Source organism: Pongo abelii, chromosome 21, assembly GCF_028885655.2.
Source record: "Pongo abelii isolate AG06213 chromosome 21, NHGRI_mPonAbe1-v2.0_pri, whole genome shotgun sequence".
NCBI lineage: Eukaryota > Metazoa > Chordata > Mammalia > Primates > Hominidae > Pongo > Pongo abelii.
The window spans coordinates 50,891,891-50,905,955 of NC_072006.2; the positions used below are offsets into that span (position 1 = coordinate 50,891,891).

The 14,065-nt window shown below is 43.4% G+C and overlaps 1 protein-coding gene across 1 annotated transcript in view; it reads right to left on the reverse strand.

The window, feature by feature from the left end:
- SLC13A3 (solute carrier family 13 member 3) overlaps positions 1 to 14,065 on the reverse strand; it is a 93,521-nt gene that overhangs the window by 51,814 nt on the left and 27,642 nt on the right. The window contains exons 2-3 of the mRNA XM_024238854.2: positions 3,595 to 3,860; positions 590 to 753 (exon numbers count right to left, since the gene is read on the reverse strand). Coding sequence (XP_024094622.1) covers positions 590 to 753; positions 3,595 to 3,860 — 430 coding nt within the window. The remainder of the gene's footprint in view (positions 1 to 589; positions 754 to 3,594; positions 3,861 to 14,065) is intronic.

Here is a 14,065-nt window from a genome sequence, read left to right on the forward strand (position 1 = left end):
TCCTGGACCTATGGGAGAATTCCTTTGGTGTCTGGGAGCAAAACTGCTGGGTTACAGAGTATAAACACATTTAATGTGATTAAATCCTTGCACAAGATCCTTAAGAAACTCTGACCCAGTCCACACTCTTTCTAGCAGTGCACGAAAGTTCCTGTGGCCTCTAGTCCTGTCGACATGGGGATTCCCCAGCTTTATTTCTGCCTGTCTCATTGATTAAAATGTTATTGTTTCAATTTGCATTTCTCTGAGTACCGGTGATGCTGAGCATCTCTTTGAATGCTGTAAAACAAGGTTTAATTATAGTACTTACTTCATAGAGCTGTTTTGAGAGTTAAGGAAGATAATGTATGTAAAGAGTTCAACTCACTGCTCAGTATACAGTATGTGCTTAATAAATGCAAATTTTAAACAACCAAGGTACCATGATTTCTTATCTAATTATCAGTCATTGTCATAATTAAAACACCTGACACATAGTAGGTGCTCAATAAGTGTGCATGCCCTTGGTCTTCCCTAACATCCTTTGGACATCCCATTCCCACTTCCAAATCCTGGTGGATTTGGCCCCAATCCCTTAGCACAGCCTCACCTGTGTTCTCTTCACTCTCCTGGCTGGGGTCCTTTCGAACCTCCTTCTGGCCAAAGAGACTTTTCAGGATGGCGTTGGCAATGGGAAGCATCATGGCGGTGGAGGCGGTGTTGCTCAGCCACATGGACAAGAACGAGGTGGTCACCATCATCCCCAGGATGAGCCTGCAGAGCAGATGGCATTAGAGGCAAATCGAGAGCCCAGGGCCCAGGAGATCCTCTGGTCCCAGTTTGCCATCCCTGAGGAATACAATCCATCCATTTCACAGATGGAAACTTGAGACTCAAAGCAGAAACCAAATCCACTCACCAGGTTTATTTTAGATCTAAGAAAACTGTGGTTCAATTTGTTTAAGTGAACTGTCCACAGGTACCCAGGTTATAAAGACATCCCAAGCCTGACGTTTTCTCTTTCTTGCCCCCAAATCCTCAATGATACCCATTTCAGAATAAAGTTGCTGGGGCACCAAGACACTCCACTATCTTTCCCTCATGGCCTTCTCAGCTTCCTCCCCCTTTTCCCCTCCTCTTACCAGCTACCCCCTGCTGAGACTCTGCTGAACTTCTCACCCGCACCCAACGCCTTTGCTCCCCTGCCTACCTGCCTTTGCTTGGTCCATTCCCACCAACAGAATCTAAGTATCAGGATTTTTTCTCTTTATATTGAACTCTGAATCCACCTGGAATTTACTTAGATGCATAGTACAAAGTAAGATGTAAATTTTTTAATAGAAGAAACCAATTATCCCAACTCTCACCATTTATTGGATAGTCCTTCCTTTGGATTTGGGTTTCCTTTAGATTTATTCTGTTTCAAAAATCTGTTTCTAGACTTGTATCTTACTGTTTTAATTATTGTAACTTTAGAATATGTTTAAGAGCAGCCCTACTCATTATTCAAAGTCAAGCTCAAATGTGACCTCCTCCAGGAAGTTTCCCCCTATCTCCCTACCTCTCATGTGGGCTCTCACACCATGATGTGCCCCTTGGAGATCAAAGTCCACTTGGCATTGGAATCAGTTCCATAGATGGAGTCTGTCCCACAGGACTGGCAGCTCCTCCAGGAAGAGGCACAGCTACAGAGCCTAGCAGAGCGGTTGGCACAGAGATGATGCTAGAAACCTAGGAGTCATCCAGAACCTTCTTTTCCTACGCCCTCCCCTGTGTCAATTTTATCACCCAAATTACTCTCAAATCTATCCAATCTGTTCATCTCCACTGCCACCTCCTAGTCCAAGCTGCTACTGTCTCTTGTCGGGACATTCTAAATGGCCTTCTAACTGGGATGTATCAGCTTTTCGTGCCCGTACCCTCCTGTCTGATCTCTACAAGGCAGCTCAGAGGAATCTTTAAAAAATGCAAATCTGAAGGAAATGAGATATATTTGAAATAAAATGCAAATCTGGCCACGTCATTCCTCAGCTTAGAACCCTTTAAAGCACAGATTTATAACTATAAGTGTATGGATATAATTCAGAACTGGATTGGGAGAAAATGTGTATCTTCATTTTGCTAACATCTAATCAAATTAAGCATTTCCTTCAGTGATAAACAGGCAACAAAGTTCAGCTGTATGAGCAGTGCCTGAGGCTCTGTCACCCAAAAAAAATCCCTGACATTTTCTCTTTCTTTCTTTCTCTCTCTTTTTTCTGTCTTTTCTTTTCCTTCTTTCTCTCTCTCTTTTCTTTTCTTTTTTTTTTTTTTTTTTTTTTTTTTGAGACAGGGTCTCACTGTTACGAGGTTGGAGTACAGTGAGTGGCGTGATCTTGGCTCACTGCAACATCCGCCTCCTGGGGTCAAGCGATCCGCCCACCTCAGCTTTCTGAGTAGCTGGGATCACAGGCATGCACTACCACGCCCAGCGAATTTTTTGTATTTTTAGTAGAGACAGGGGTTTTACCATGTTAGCCAGGCTGGTCTTGAACTCCTGGCCTCAAGCGATCCACCTGCCTCAGCCTCCCAAAGTGCGGGATTACAGGCATGAGCCACTGCGCCCGGCAAGATCCCTGATATTTTTATATGACATTAGAATCACTGCAGACATCTTGAAATATCATCGACACTCAAAACTGCTCAACATTATGGGTGTGATTAGGCCTATCACTCGGTCTTGCCATTTGCTGTGTTAATAAAACCGTACCTACCTGTACCAGGGCACAGGTGTCTGTGTTCAAAAAAAAAAAAATTAGACAATTGCATTTTGCTGTAGTTGTTGTTTCAAACTCTGTTGTGCTTTATGCATTTAAAAACATTATTCTGGGAAGATCCTTAAGATTCACCAAATTGCCAAAGGGGTTTATAGACAAAAAATAAGATGAAAATAACACCCCTATTTTAAAGGCCACCCAATCCTCTAAGAATAAAAGTCCAAATCCTAGCCAGAGGGCCTGAGGCTCTCTAGGATTGTGACCCTGCCTCTCTTTCCCTTCAAGCCCATCTTCCCACATCCTCTGCATCCTCCCACCTTCAACTCCCACCTGATCTTCATCACCTAGGCAGGTAAATAGCAAACAAGAATGCTAACAGCCAGCATTGCCTGCTCAGGTCTAGGGGATTTACCTGCATTCACGCATCTAATCCTCACTAAACTCTATGAGGTGGGTGCCACTACATCACTATTTCACAGGCAGACAGAGCAGGTCATCTGGGATTCAGCCCTGAGCAGTCGGGGTCAAACTGTCAGTGTGGCCCCCTCCAAAACTATGGGACTGGAATCTCTGGGGGTGGGGCCTGGGGGTCAGCATCTCATGTTCCCAGGTGATTCTTCTGCACCTTTGAGAACAGCTGCCCATGATGGGCCTAGTGCTGTGTCTAACATGCAGCGGGTGCTTGCTAAATAGTTGAGAAATAAATATAAAAAAATAAATAAATAAATAAATAAATAAATGGTGGGAACCGATGAGTTTCTTGGCCTGGACGAGTAAACCAAGAAGAGCAGGTATAGGCTCCAGAGGTGTGGTCCCTCTGCCTCTCCGCTGTAGGGCTGGAACCATTACCTGTTCTTACCTGGCCGGCTGGACTCCAACAAGCATCAGAATCTTGAGGGCGATTCGCCGGTGCAGGTTCCACTCCTCAATGGCGCTGGCCATGATCAGGCCACTGAGGAAGAGGAAGTTGGTGTCGAGGAAGTACTGGGGGCAGACCTTGTTGGAGGGCAAGATGCCCATGAAGGGGAAGAGGACGATGGGCAGCAGCGCCGTCACTGAGAGCGGCAGGGCCTCCGTGCACCAGTACACCGCCATGAGCAGGATGACAAACAAGCAGCGGCCTTCCTGCAGGAGGAGATGCATGCTCAGAGGGTCAGCGGGGCTCGGGGCAGAAGGGGAAGGAGGCCCAGGGCTCAGGGCAGAGGGGGAAGGAGGCCCGGGCTGGGGGCAGAGGGGGAAGGAGTCCTGCAGCAGGCCTGCCCTGGCTTGTTCTCAGGGCAGCAGTGGAGCAGGTGTGTGCCTAAGGCGTTGACTTAAAGCAGGTGGCGTCACCTTTCTAAACCTCATTTTGCTCAGTTATAAAATGAGGAAGCTATTCTGGTTCACCTCATAGGACTGTTTGAGAATGAAATGAAATACATTGTTGTCTTAGAGATAAAGATGAGAATGAAAATAGTTTACTTGATAGAGGATCTGGAAGGACAGTGGGGAAGTGAAACAGAAGGAAGCCAATCCAGAGAGTGTCCCATGAGAAGGTTACCACTTTGGACACCTGGATCTCAATTCTGATGGGGACAGGGCAGACCATGCTTCAGTGTATGTCCCATGAGAAGGTTACCACTATGGACACCTGAAGCTCAATTATGAAGGGGAACCCTGGGGGACAGGGCAAATCATACCTTAGGGTTGTCTCAACTGGAGGCAAGGAAGTTGGAGCATTTATCTGCCAACTCCTGGCCATCATTGGTTGAGGGCTGATACTGGGAGCATTAACTTTCAGCACTTCCGGCATCCTTATGTGCAGACTGAGCATGCTCCTGCAGCCAGGGGATACGCTCCCGCAGACCATCTCAGAGGCAGTAAGAAGCTACTGGTGTGTGCAGAAATGGTGAGCACCAGTTGGGGTATGGAGGGGGGACGGGGAGCAAGTGCCACATCCTTACACGGTACTTAGCACAATGCCCAACACATAATGCATACTCCATAAACAATAACAATAGCTGACATCTGTTGGGCTATTAAGTACCAGGTGCTATTTATTCCTAACAAAATCCTAGTGACGTAGGTATGATTATTATCCTCATTTGATGGATTAGGAAACAGAGGTGCAAGGAGGTTGTTAGCAAGGTAATGGCTGTGCAGACCAGGGTAGACCAAGGCAATCTACCTCCATAGCCAGACCTTCATACAAGTGCCCTGCTGCTGTTCTCAGGTAAATATTAGAACCAATGAAAGGCAGACAAAGTAATTTAAGTCTAATCAGTGATTGCCAGGGCTAGGGTGGAAGGTCTATGTTGTGGGGGCATAGGTAGGGATTGCAGAGGAGCACAGAGGAAACTTTTGGGCTGATGGCAATGTTCTATACCTAGATTGGAGTGGTAGCTACATTGGTGTGCACATTTGTCAAAACCTGTCAAACTACACACCTGTTCTCATAATGAGAGTGATAATGACAATGACTTCACATCTGATACATCCGTGTCCCACAGGATTCATAATACTTAATGTCCTATTATTCACATGATCACTGTTGGAATGAAACTATTCCTGCCCTGCCCTTGCTTTCTTATGTCCTTTCAAGGCAACGATCTTGCATATTCTAGGAAACATGAACTTTTTCTTGGATTTGGTCCTGTCTGGAGCCATCTTATGGCTCTTACTTCCTACTTATAGTAAGTTTTGTTAACTTTATTCCATGTCCATAGGACATCAAACAGAGCACCATCCTAAGAGCCACCCTCGTGGAACATATCTTCAGCGAAACAGGACAGGTATCAGGTTACGTGGGGGATGCTATGATTAGTTAATCCATCTTACAGGGAGGCCAGGGAGGGACCACGGAGACCCATCAGACAGCTGTGACAACAATCCAGGCAAAAGACACCGGCCACTAGGGCCCATTGCCGGCAGTTGTAGGTAGTGACAAGTAGTTGAATTCTGGATCTATTTCCGAGATCACGTCTGACAGCTTGGCTGATAGATCTGTTGTGATATGTGAGGCAAAGAGAGAAACCAAGGGCAATTCCAAGTTGTTGGTCTCAGCAGTGGGAAGGTGGGGTTGTCATTTACTGAGATGGGGGAAACACACTGTCACCAGTTTCCATACCTTGAAAAACACATCCCGAGACTCTGCTTAACACACCCTACATTGGAAAATGTCTAGATTCCCAAGTCCCTTAGCTTTTCTATCAGTGCTCACATTCACTCATGAAATTTATAGATGTGCAAAAAGTCTCCCGCTGGGAGAATTTCTGTACAGCACATCCTATTTTCCTATTGACTTAAGATACATTGTTTTAGAGAAAAAATTAAATAAGCTGCCACAGTTAATACAAAGTTATCCTTCAGGATACCTAAAATTTATTTCCTGGGGGCCAGAGAAGAACAACTGTAAAACAAATTAACTCAACTTGGAATGAATATCCCAAGAACCCAGGTTATTGAACACACACACTAAAGGTTGAAAGCAAAAAGAATAATACATAATCAAACTCCACAACGAAAAATTCTCTAAGTTTTGATTTGTCATCATCTTTTCAGTTTCTCAAATCAGGCAGATCCTGCATCTCAGAGGTAAGATATCTTTAAGAATCACAAGAGCAGAGTCCATAAATACTTATAACCCCCAGCCCTTTGTTCAAGCAAAATTGTATGTTGAATCTCAATATATAAAACAGACAAACTTTGAATGTAAAAATCAGAAAAAAAGGCACTCTTCTGGAGAAGTGAGATAAACAGCTGTCAATGGGCTTCTCTGTTCTCTCCCTCCCTTCCACCTATCCTGGCAGCCCCTAAACCTCCCCGATTTGGGGATTCAATGGCAGATCATCAGATCATCACCAAGTCCCTATCATTTCCCTGGCTCTACAGATGCGGAGATTGTGACCAGAGAGGGGAAGAGTGAGTCAGCAGGTGGATGTCAGAGCTGTTTCCAGAACCCCAAAGCTCCCCCAACAAGAAGCTGAGATCCTTTTGTTGGAAAAGCCTCAATGTGTGCTTGGAGCCAAAGGGCATCATCCTAGAATTCCACAGAGATAGAGGGCAGGCCCGTCCCAGGTATACAGCACAGCAAACAAGGATGTGGGGAAGCAGTGGCACAATAAACAGCACCCTGTTTAGAGAAGCTCCTGGAATCCCAACATTCTGCCTACAGAGCTTTAGTAACCGCCTGGGGAGCCAGTGTACCCAAGGTTCAGACTTGGCCAAGGCCACCTCAGCCTTCTTAGGCTGGGAACCTGAATATCAGCTGGGAACAATTGGTTTCCATAGCTCAGAGAGCCAAAGGGGCCCTCCTGAAGACACACAACTTTGGAGAGATGGAGCCACCTCTCCTCTTGAGTCTTGGCTCCCAGTACAAAAGCAGCATGAAACCCTGTCTCCAGCCCCTTATCCAGCTTGATGTTCTTTTATGTAACCAGTTACCACCTGAAAGCAGATTTTATAGCTTTATATGTTTTCTCCTCTATTAGAATGCAAGCTCTAGGAGGGCAGAGATTGTGTTCCCAGTGCCAAGAACAGTTCCTGGCACATTGCAGGCACTCAAAATATCTGTTGAATCATGAATACATGCTTCTACAACTTAGAGAAAAAGCTTGATCCAAGCTATCATTCGTTCATCCATCCATTTAGCAAACTTTATTCCTGACCACATGCTATGTCCTGGGCTGGAAGCTGGTACAAGCAAAATGACTAAGACATAGTCTCTAAATTTTTAACAAGCAAATCTGGCCACACCAATCAATAAACAGTTCTTAGTCAGGTGCCTGTAGTCCCAGGTACTTGGGAGGCTTAGGAAAGATGATTGCTTGAGGCCAGGAGTTCAAGTCCAGCCTGGGCAGCATAGTGAAACCTGGTCTCTAAAAACCAAACAACAAAAAAAAACTACAGTGCTTCTCAAACCCAAATCACCTTCCCAGGCTCTTTCTGCCAAATATCCCTCAAACAATGGATGTGTGTTGGTAAATGTTGAACAATTGGCTCTCTGAAAAACTTGTGTGTGTGTGTGTGTGTGTGTGTGTGTGTGTGTGTGTATGTATTAAGGTCTGTATTTAATAACTGGCTATTAGAATTCCTAAAAATTTGACAATCACATTTCCCAAGCCAGCATAAGCTGGCTGCAGCACACCACTGTGGGCCTCCAGGCAGAAGAACATCCATGTATCACCCCCCGGGCCAGGAAATCTGCATCACAGTCTGCTGCAAAATTGACTTTCTGCCACCCATGCTTGGTATCCTGCTCCACAATGAATTCATGCTTTTTAAAAATATACAATTACTTTCTATCAAATCTTCCTGCTGACCCAAGAAGGAATGCCCCATGTATCCTGTTCTGTGTACCACTCGCCAGACCAACAGGTATCCCAATTTGTAAATATGAGTCCTCGGTGGAGATTATAGTCTCAAATTCCCACAGAAGTCCAGACATACCATAAATGAACTCTTGGACTCCTTCAGACAATCCTCATCTTTGCGTTTTGAAAATGATATGACTATAAGATGTTTCACTTTCATCTTAGGTCTATTATGAGACACCTAGACCCCTAGACTGTAGTCTACCACTCTACTTGGCGTTCAAGGTTTGGTGCCCAGCCCATCCCTGGTCCTAGATTCCTAGACTGCAGTCCATCCCTCTACTTGGCGTTCAAGGTTTGGTGCCTAGCTCATCCCTGGTCCTAGATTCCTAGACTGTAGTCCGCCCCTCTACTTGGCATTCAAGGTTTGGCACCTAGCCCATCCCTGGTTCATCTGCTTCCACTGCTCAAGGAGACAGACGTGAAGACAAATCATTCACCTCCCAGAGAGACAAGGGCTAAAACAGAGTTTAAGACAGTGAGCTATGGAGCAAAGGTGAAAGGGAGCTGTGTCAGCCAGTGGGGTCTGAGAAGGGCAGACACCTCAGCACCTCCTTGCTATGGTCTCAGTGTTTCTGTCCCCCCAGATTCATACATGGAATCCTCATCCCCATTGTAGTGGTAATAAGAGGCAGGGACTTTGGGAGATGATTAGGTCATAAGGGCCCTGCCCTCACTAATAGGATTCGTTTCCTCACAAAAGGGGCGTAAGAGCCTTCCTTCTGCCATGTGAGGACACAGCAATAAGGCACTGTCTTTAAAGCAAAGAGCAAGGCCCCACCAGGCACCAAATCTGCCAGTGCCTTGATCTTGAACTTCACAGCCCCCAGAACTGTAAGCAACATATTTCTATTGTTTAAATATCACCCAGTCTAAGGTATTTTGTTATAGTAGCCCAAATGGACTAAGACAGTCCTCCGTCTCTCCCTTCAGTGCCCACCATTCCTGTTCACACCAGTGACGTCCTCAGATTTCTCTGACTTTAGAAGCACACTTGGCCAAGACTGCCAAGAAATAACACTCCAGGAGTAGCTCCTAGCCATGAACTTCAGTTGCCTTTCAGTGGGATAACTGAGGCATGCTGAATACCATTTCCCAGAAGTCCCCAGTAAGGCTGAGTCCCTGCTGCTGGTAGTTACCTCTTCATTGACACACTTGTATTTCTTCCATGCTCTTCACTGTTTCCCTTCTCCACTGCCCCCAAATTCCTTGAAGTCAAATTGTTGTCTCAGGGTCCTTCTGAAGACCCAATCTAAGACAGAAGGCTTCTCAGAGAGGGTGATATCTTTCTGAGCTAGGATTTGAGAGGTGTTTGGCACAGAGAAGGAGAGGGACTGCCTTCTTGCCTATGCTGGAAGCCTCTTTTGTATTTAAGTCAAAAAAAGGTTCATGTCCTCCAGCTGGATTTGGGGTTATCTGAGCCAAACCCAGTTGAGAGAGGTCCCAGGCATGATCTGATACAAGACAGTCCAAGCTCTGTCATTAGAGCCTGAGTGTTTAGGTCTCTCCCCTCCATCTGCACTGCCCTTGACTAAGGTCAAACTTCAACAGCTTTCACTAAGACTATTTCTCAACCTTTGCACTTGTCTTCATGAATCCTCCACACAAGCAGTCAAAGGAATACTTCTAAAATGCACTTCAGATTATGTCACTCCCCTGCTCAAACACCTCCTCTGGCTCCCCATGGCCCCCAGACTCACAGTCATGGCATTCAAAGCTTATCAGTGTGTCCCAGTACAGGCTTCCCACATTCCCCACTTTCTCTGTTCTCTTGGACACAGTTCTCTCGCAGTCTACACTGCTTGTCATTCTCTGGGCCTTTGCACATGCTTTTCCTTTTGCCAGGAACATTCTTCTGCTTCTTCATCTAGTGAATTTTGACTCATCTTGTAAAGGCCATTTTTATCCTGTGACCCCCACCCTAAAGTCCTGGTCAGTTCCAATATCTATGCTCTCATAGCACTCAGTTCACAGAAGAGCAGAACAGCACAGCGGTTAAGAACATGGGCTTGTTGCAAGACTTCCTGGATTTGAACTATAGCTTGACTACACCATGACTTTTGTGACCTTGGATAGGTGACTTAATGTCTCTGTGATTCAAGTTTCTGTCATTTGCAACTCAGACTCCTGACTAAAACACTCACCTTCTCCATCCTTCTAACAATAAATAATATCTGACATTTTAATAAAACTTAATGTGTGTGCTTTCATTCTTGCTATTGCAAAATTCAGAATATCTCTGTCACACAGTGACGGAAAAAATAAGAGCTAACATTTATTGAATGTTACTATGTGCCTGGGACTGTTGTAAGTATGTTATATCTATTTGTTCATTAAACAACCTTATGAAAGGAACATTAGTATTATTTTCATTTACATTTAGCAAATGAGAAAATTGAGGCACAGAGAAATTAAGACAAGGGATCTTCAAAAAGCTCGTGAAAAATATGTATTATTTAAAAACTATGCATGGATTTCAAATTTTTGCACCAAAATAAACTCATACTAACTTATTATCACATGTCTGAACAGAATCTAGTTTGAGGCACTAAAAAGGATAGTTCGAAAACACCCCCTATCAGAGCAACATGAATTCTGCTAAAATTGAAGCAAAAACAAATATCAAATTGACGGCGAAGTTTGGATGGAAGAATAATGAAATAATTGACACTTTATGAACAGTTTATGGGGACAATGCCCCAAAGAAATTCTAGTTTACAAATGGATAATTTGTTTTAGAAGGGATGAGACTATGTTGAAGATGAGGCCTGCAGTGGCAGAGCATCCACGTGGATCTGCAAGGAAAAAAAAATTAATCTTGTTCATGCCCTCATTGAAAGGGATCAACAATTAACAGCAGAAACAATAGCCAACACCACAGGCATCTCAACTGGTTCAGCATACACAATTCTGACTGGAAAGTTAAAGCTGGGCAAACTTTCCACTTGATGGGTACCAAGACCGCTGCACCGAGATCAGCTGTAGACAAGAGTAGAACTGTCAATGGAAATTTTAAACAAATAGGATCAAGATCCTGAAGTATTTCTTCTAAGAATTGTAACAGGAGATGAAACATGGCTTTGCCAGTACAATCCTGAAGACAAAGCACAATCAAGGCAATGGCCATCAAGAGTTGGAAGTGGTCCGGTCAAAGCAAAAGCGAACTGATCAAGAGCAAAGGTCATGGCAACATTTTTGGGGGGATGCTCAAGGCATTTTCGTTGTTGACTTTCTGGAGGGCCAAAGAACAATAACATCTGCTCATTATGAGAGTTTTATTAGGGTTAGCCAAAGCTTTAGCAGAAAAATGCTAGGAAAAGCTTCCCCAGAGAGTCCTTCACCACAGCAATGCTCCTGCTCCTTCCTCTCATCAAACAAGGACAGTTTTGTGAGAGTTTTAATGGGAAATCATTAGGCATCTGTCTTATGGTCCTGATTTCGCTTCTTCTGACTTCTTTTTGTTCCTAATCTTTAAAAAATCTTTAAAGGGCACCCATTTTTCTTCAGTTAATAATGTAAAAAAAGATGACATTGACATGATTAAATTCCCCAGACTCTTAGTTCCTTAAGGATGGATTAAATAGCTGGTATCATCATTACAAAAGTGTCTATAACTTGATGGAGCTTATGTTGAGAAACAAACTTTGTATTTTTATTTTTGTCTTTTAATTCCATTTTTTCATGAACTCTTTGAAGTCCTCTCATCTTATAGATGGTTCTGGAATAAAAAAAAGTTGTGGCTCCAAATCCAGAAAAATGCATTGAGTACATTCTGCATGGACAGAATAACTGGCAGCTGAGTCAGCTGCTAGGGGCAACCCAGGAGGTCTTAAGCAATCTGTATGTGGAACTTCCCAGCACATCACATCCAAGGTCACATGATATCTTCCCAAGAAATAGTTCTAAAACCAAATAAGTTTTTCAGGAACTGTTCTCCCTACCACTCTGCTAAAAATTCATAATTGGTACACTGAAAGAGCTGACAAATCATGTAGTATACATATTTATTTGACCTTATCTAGCCCAAAGTTTCCAAAATACATTTGACCACAGAGTGAAATATTTCTTAAAATCCTCCACAACTTATGCTCCATGGAAAATAGGGTGGTAAATGCTGCCAAATTGTAACCTGCAAAGGTTCATCCATTCAAAATGATTTATTAACTCTGTCTCCTCGACTACTAAGAAAGTTCCCTGAAAAGAGGGACCCCGTTGCTTTTGTCTTGTTCACTTCTGTGTCCCCAGCACTTGGCACAGTCCCCAACACATTGACGGAGTTGGTTTCAGGGAGTGTGGAATGAGTGAAAGAATAAATAGATTGTGACCCTGACTCTTTGCTGGCCACCATGCTGGAAGTTCAGGAGGTAGAGATGAGTAAGTGAACATCTGCCCTTGAGGATCTCAGAGTCTAGGGATCAGGCAGGTGGATGCCGGCTCAAATAACTACAATGGGACCAACATGTGGTTCTCAGTAAGCTAGGGACACCTAGGGGAAAGTAATTAACTTAACTTAGAGGACAAAGAAAGATAGGGAACACTTCTCTTAGGAAGAGCTATTTAAACTAAATCTCAGAGAATAAAAGCTTTTGCAGATTCCTAAGGTCAGAGCCTCGCCTTTTTCCAGCAGGCACTTGAGCATTTATTTGCCTATTGTACTTTAAAATATGAGGGCAGATTTCTGGAGCAGGAGGGGATCCTTGCAAATTTGCTCCTCTAACTCAACAGGAATTGGTGTGGGGTGTGTGTGTGTGTGTGTGTGTGTGTCTGATACTCATGAATGGCACCAAAGTTACAAATTTAAGAAGGCAATATAGCTTCCCTGCTAGGGACACTCTAAGGTCAGAACTTAATAGATGACAAGAATTTTAAAAAGACATGACTCAGATCTTACAATATCAAAGGGATACAAAAGGGATAGTTTGAACAACTTTTTACCAATAACTTTGATGATTTCAAGTAACCACAGAAACTTCCTGATAAAAACATACCTTTCTCAACTATCAGAAAAAGAAATTAAAAAGCTGAATATTTCAGTGTCTATTGAAGAAACTGAATCAATCATTAAAAACCTCCCCACAAAAAAAGCTCCAAGCCCTTCTGGCTTCAATGGTAATTCTACCAAACATTGAAGGAATAAATAATACCATCTTGCACAAACTCTTTCAGAGAGCAGAGAAAAAGGGAACACTTCCCAATTCATTTTATGAGGACAGGATAACCCTGTTACCTGGGTGATCCTGACAAGGGCATTAAAAGAAAAAAAAATGGAATATAATGGTTGAGAACAGTGACATGCAGTCACCTGGAAAATTTCAATTCTGAGGAGCTCTGGTGAGAGTTTCCTTTTCTATGCAGCTCCACATCTCTATGCAGAAGAATAACTACAGTATAATGACAATCACAACCACCAACATTTTTTGAGTATTCTCTAAGTTTCAGGCGTCTTCTATGTATTAACTCATGTAATGCCCCTAACAATATTTTCTTTTCCTTTCTTTTCTCTCTTTCTTTCTATTTTTTTTTTTTTTTTTTTTTTTTTTGAACCAAGGTCTCACTATGTTGCCCAGGCTGGTCTTGAATTCCTGGGCTCAAGTGAACCTCCCATCTCAGTCTCCCAAGTAGCTGGGATGACAGGCATACACCGACACACCTGGATTCAGGAAGGTACTATTACTTTCCCCCTCTGTTTTGGGGGAAATTATAAAAAGATGTCGATTTGGGTCATGCATATAACGCTGTGTCCCAGGTAATTCAGTCCCAGGGTAGTGTTGCAGCTTACAAACTGCATAGTCTGAACAGGAATTCTAATTTTTAAACTCTTCTCTTCTAAACATTTAAGGGACTCAAAGTATAACGATTGCTGGCAATTAATTAGCAAGCAATTAATTTCCAAGTAATTGCATTTATGAACTCATTTTATTTCACAACAATCCTTTGAGGCAGATATTATTAGCTGTGTTTTACTGATGGGACAACGGA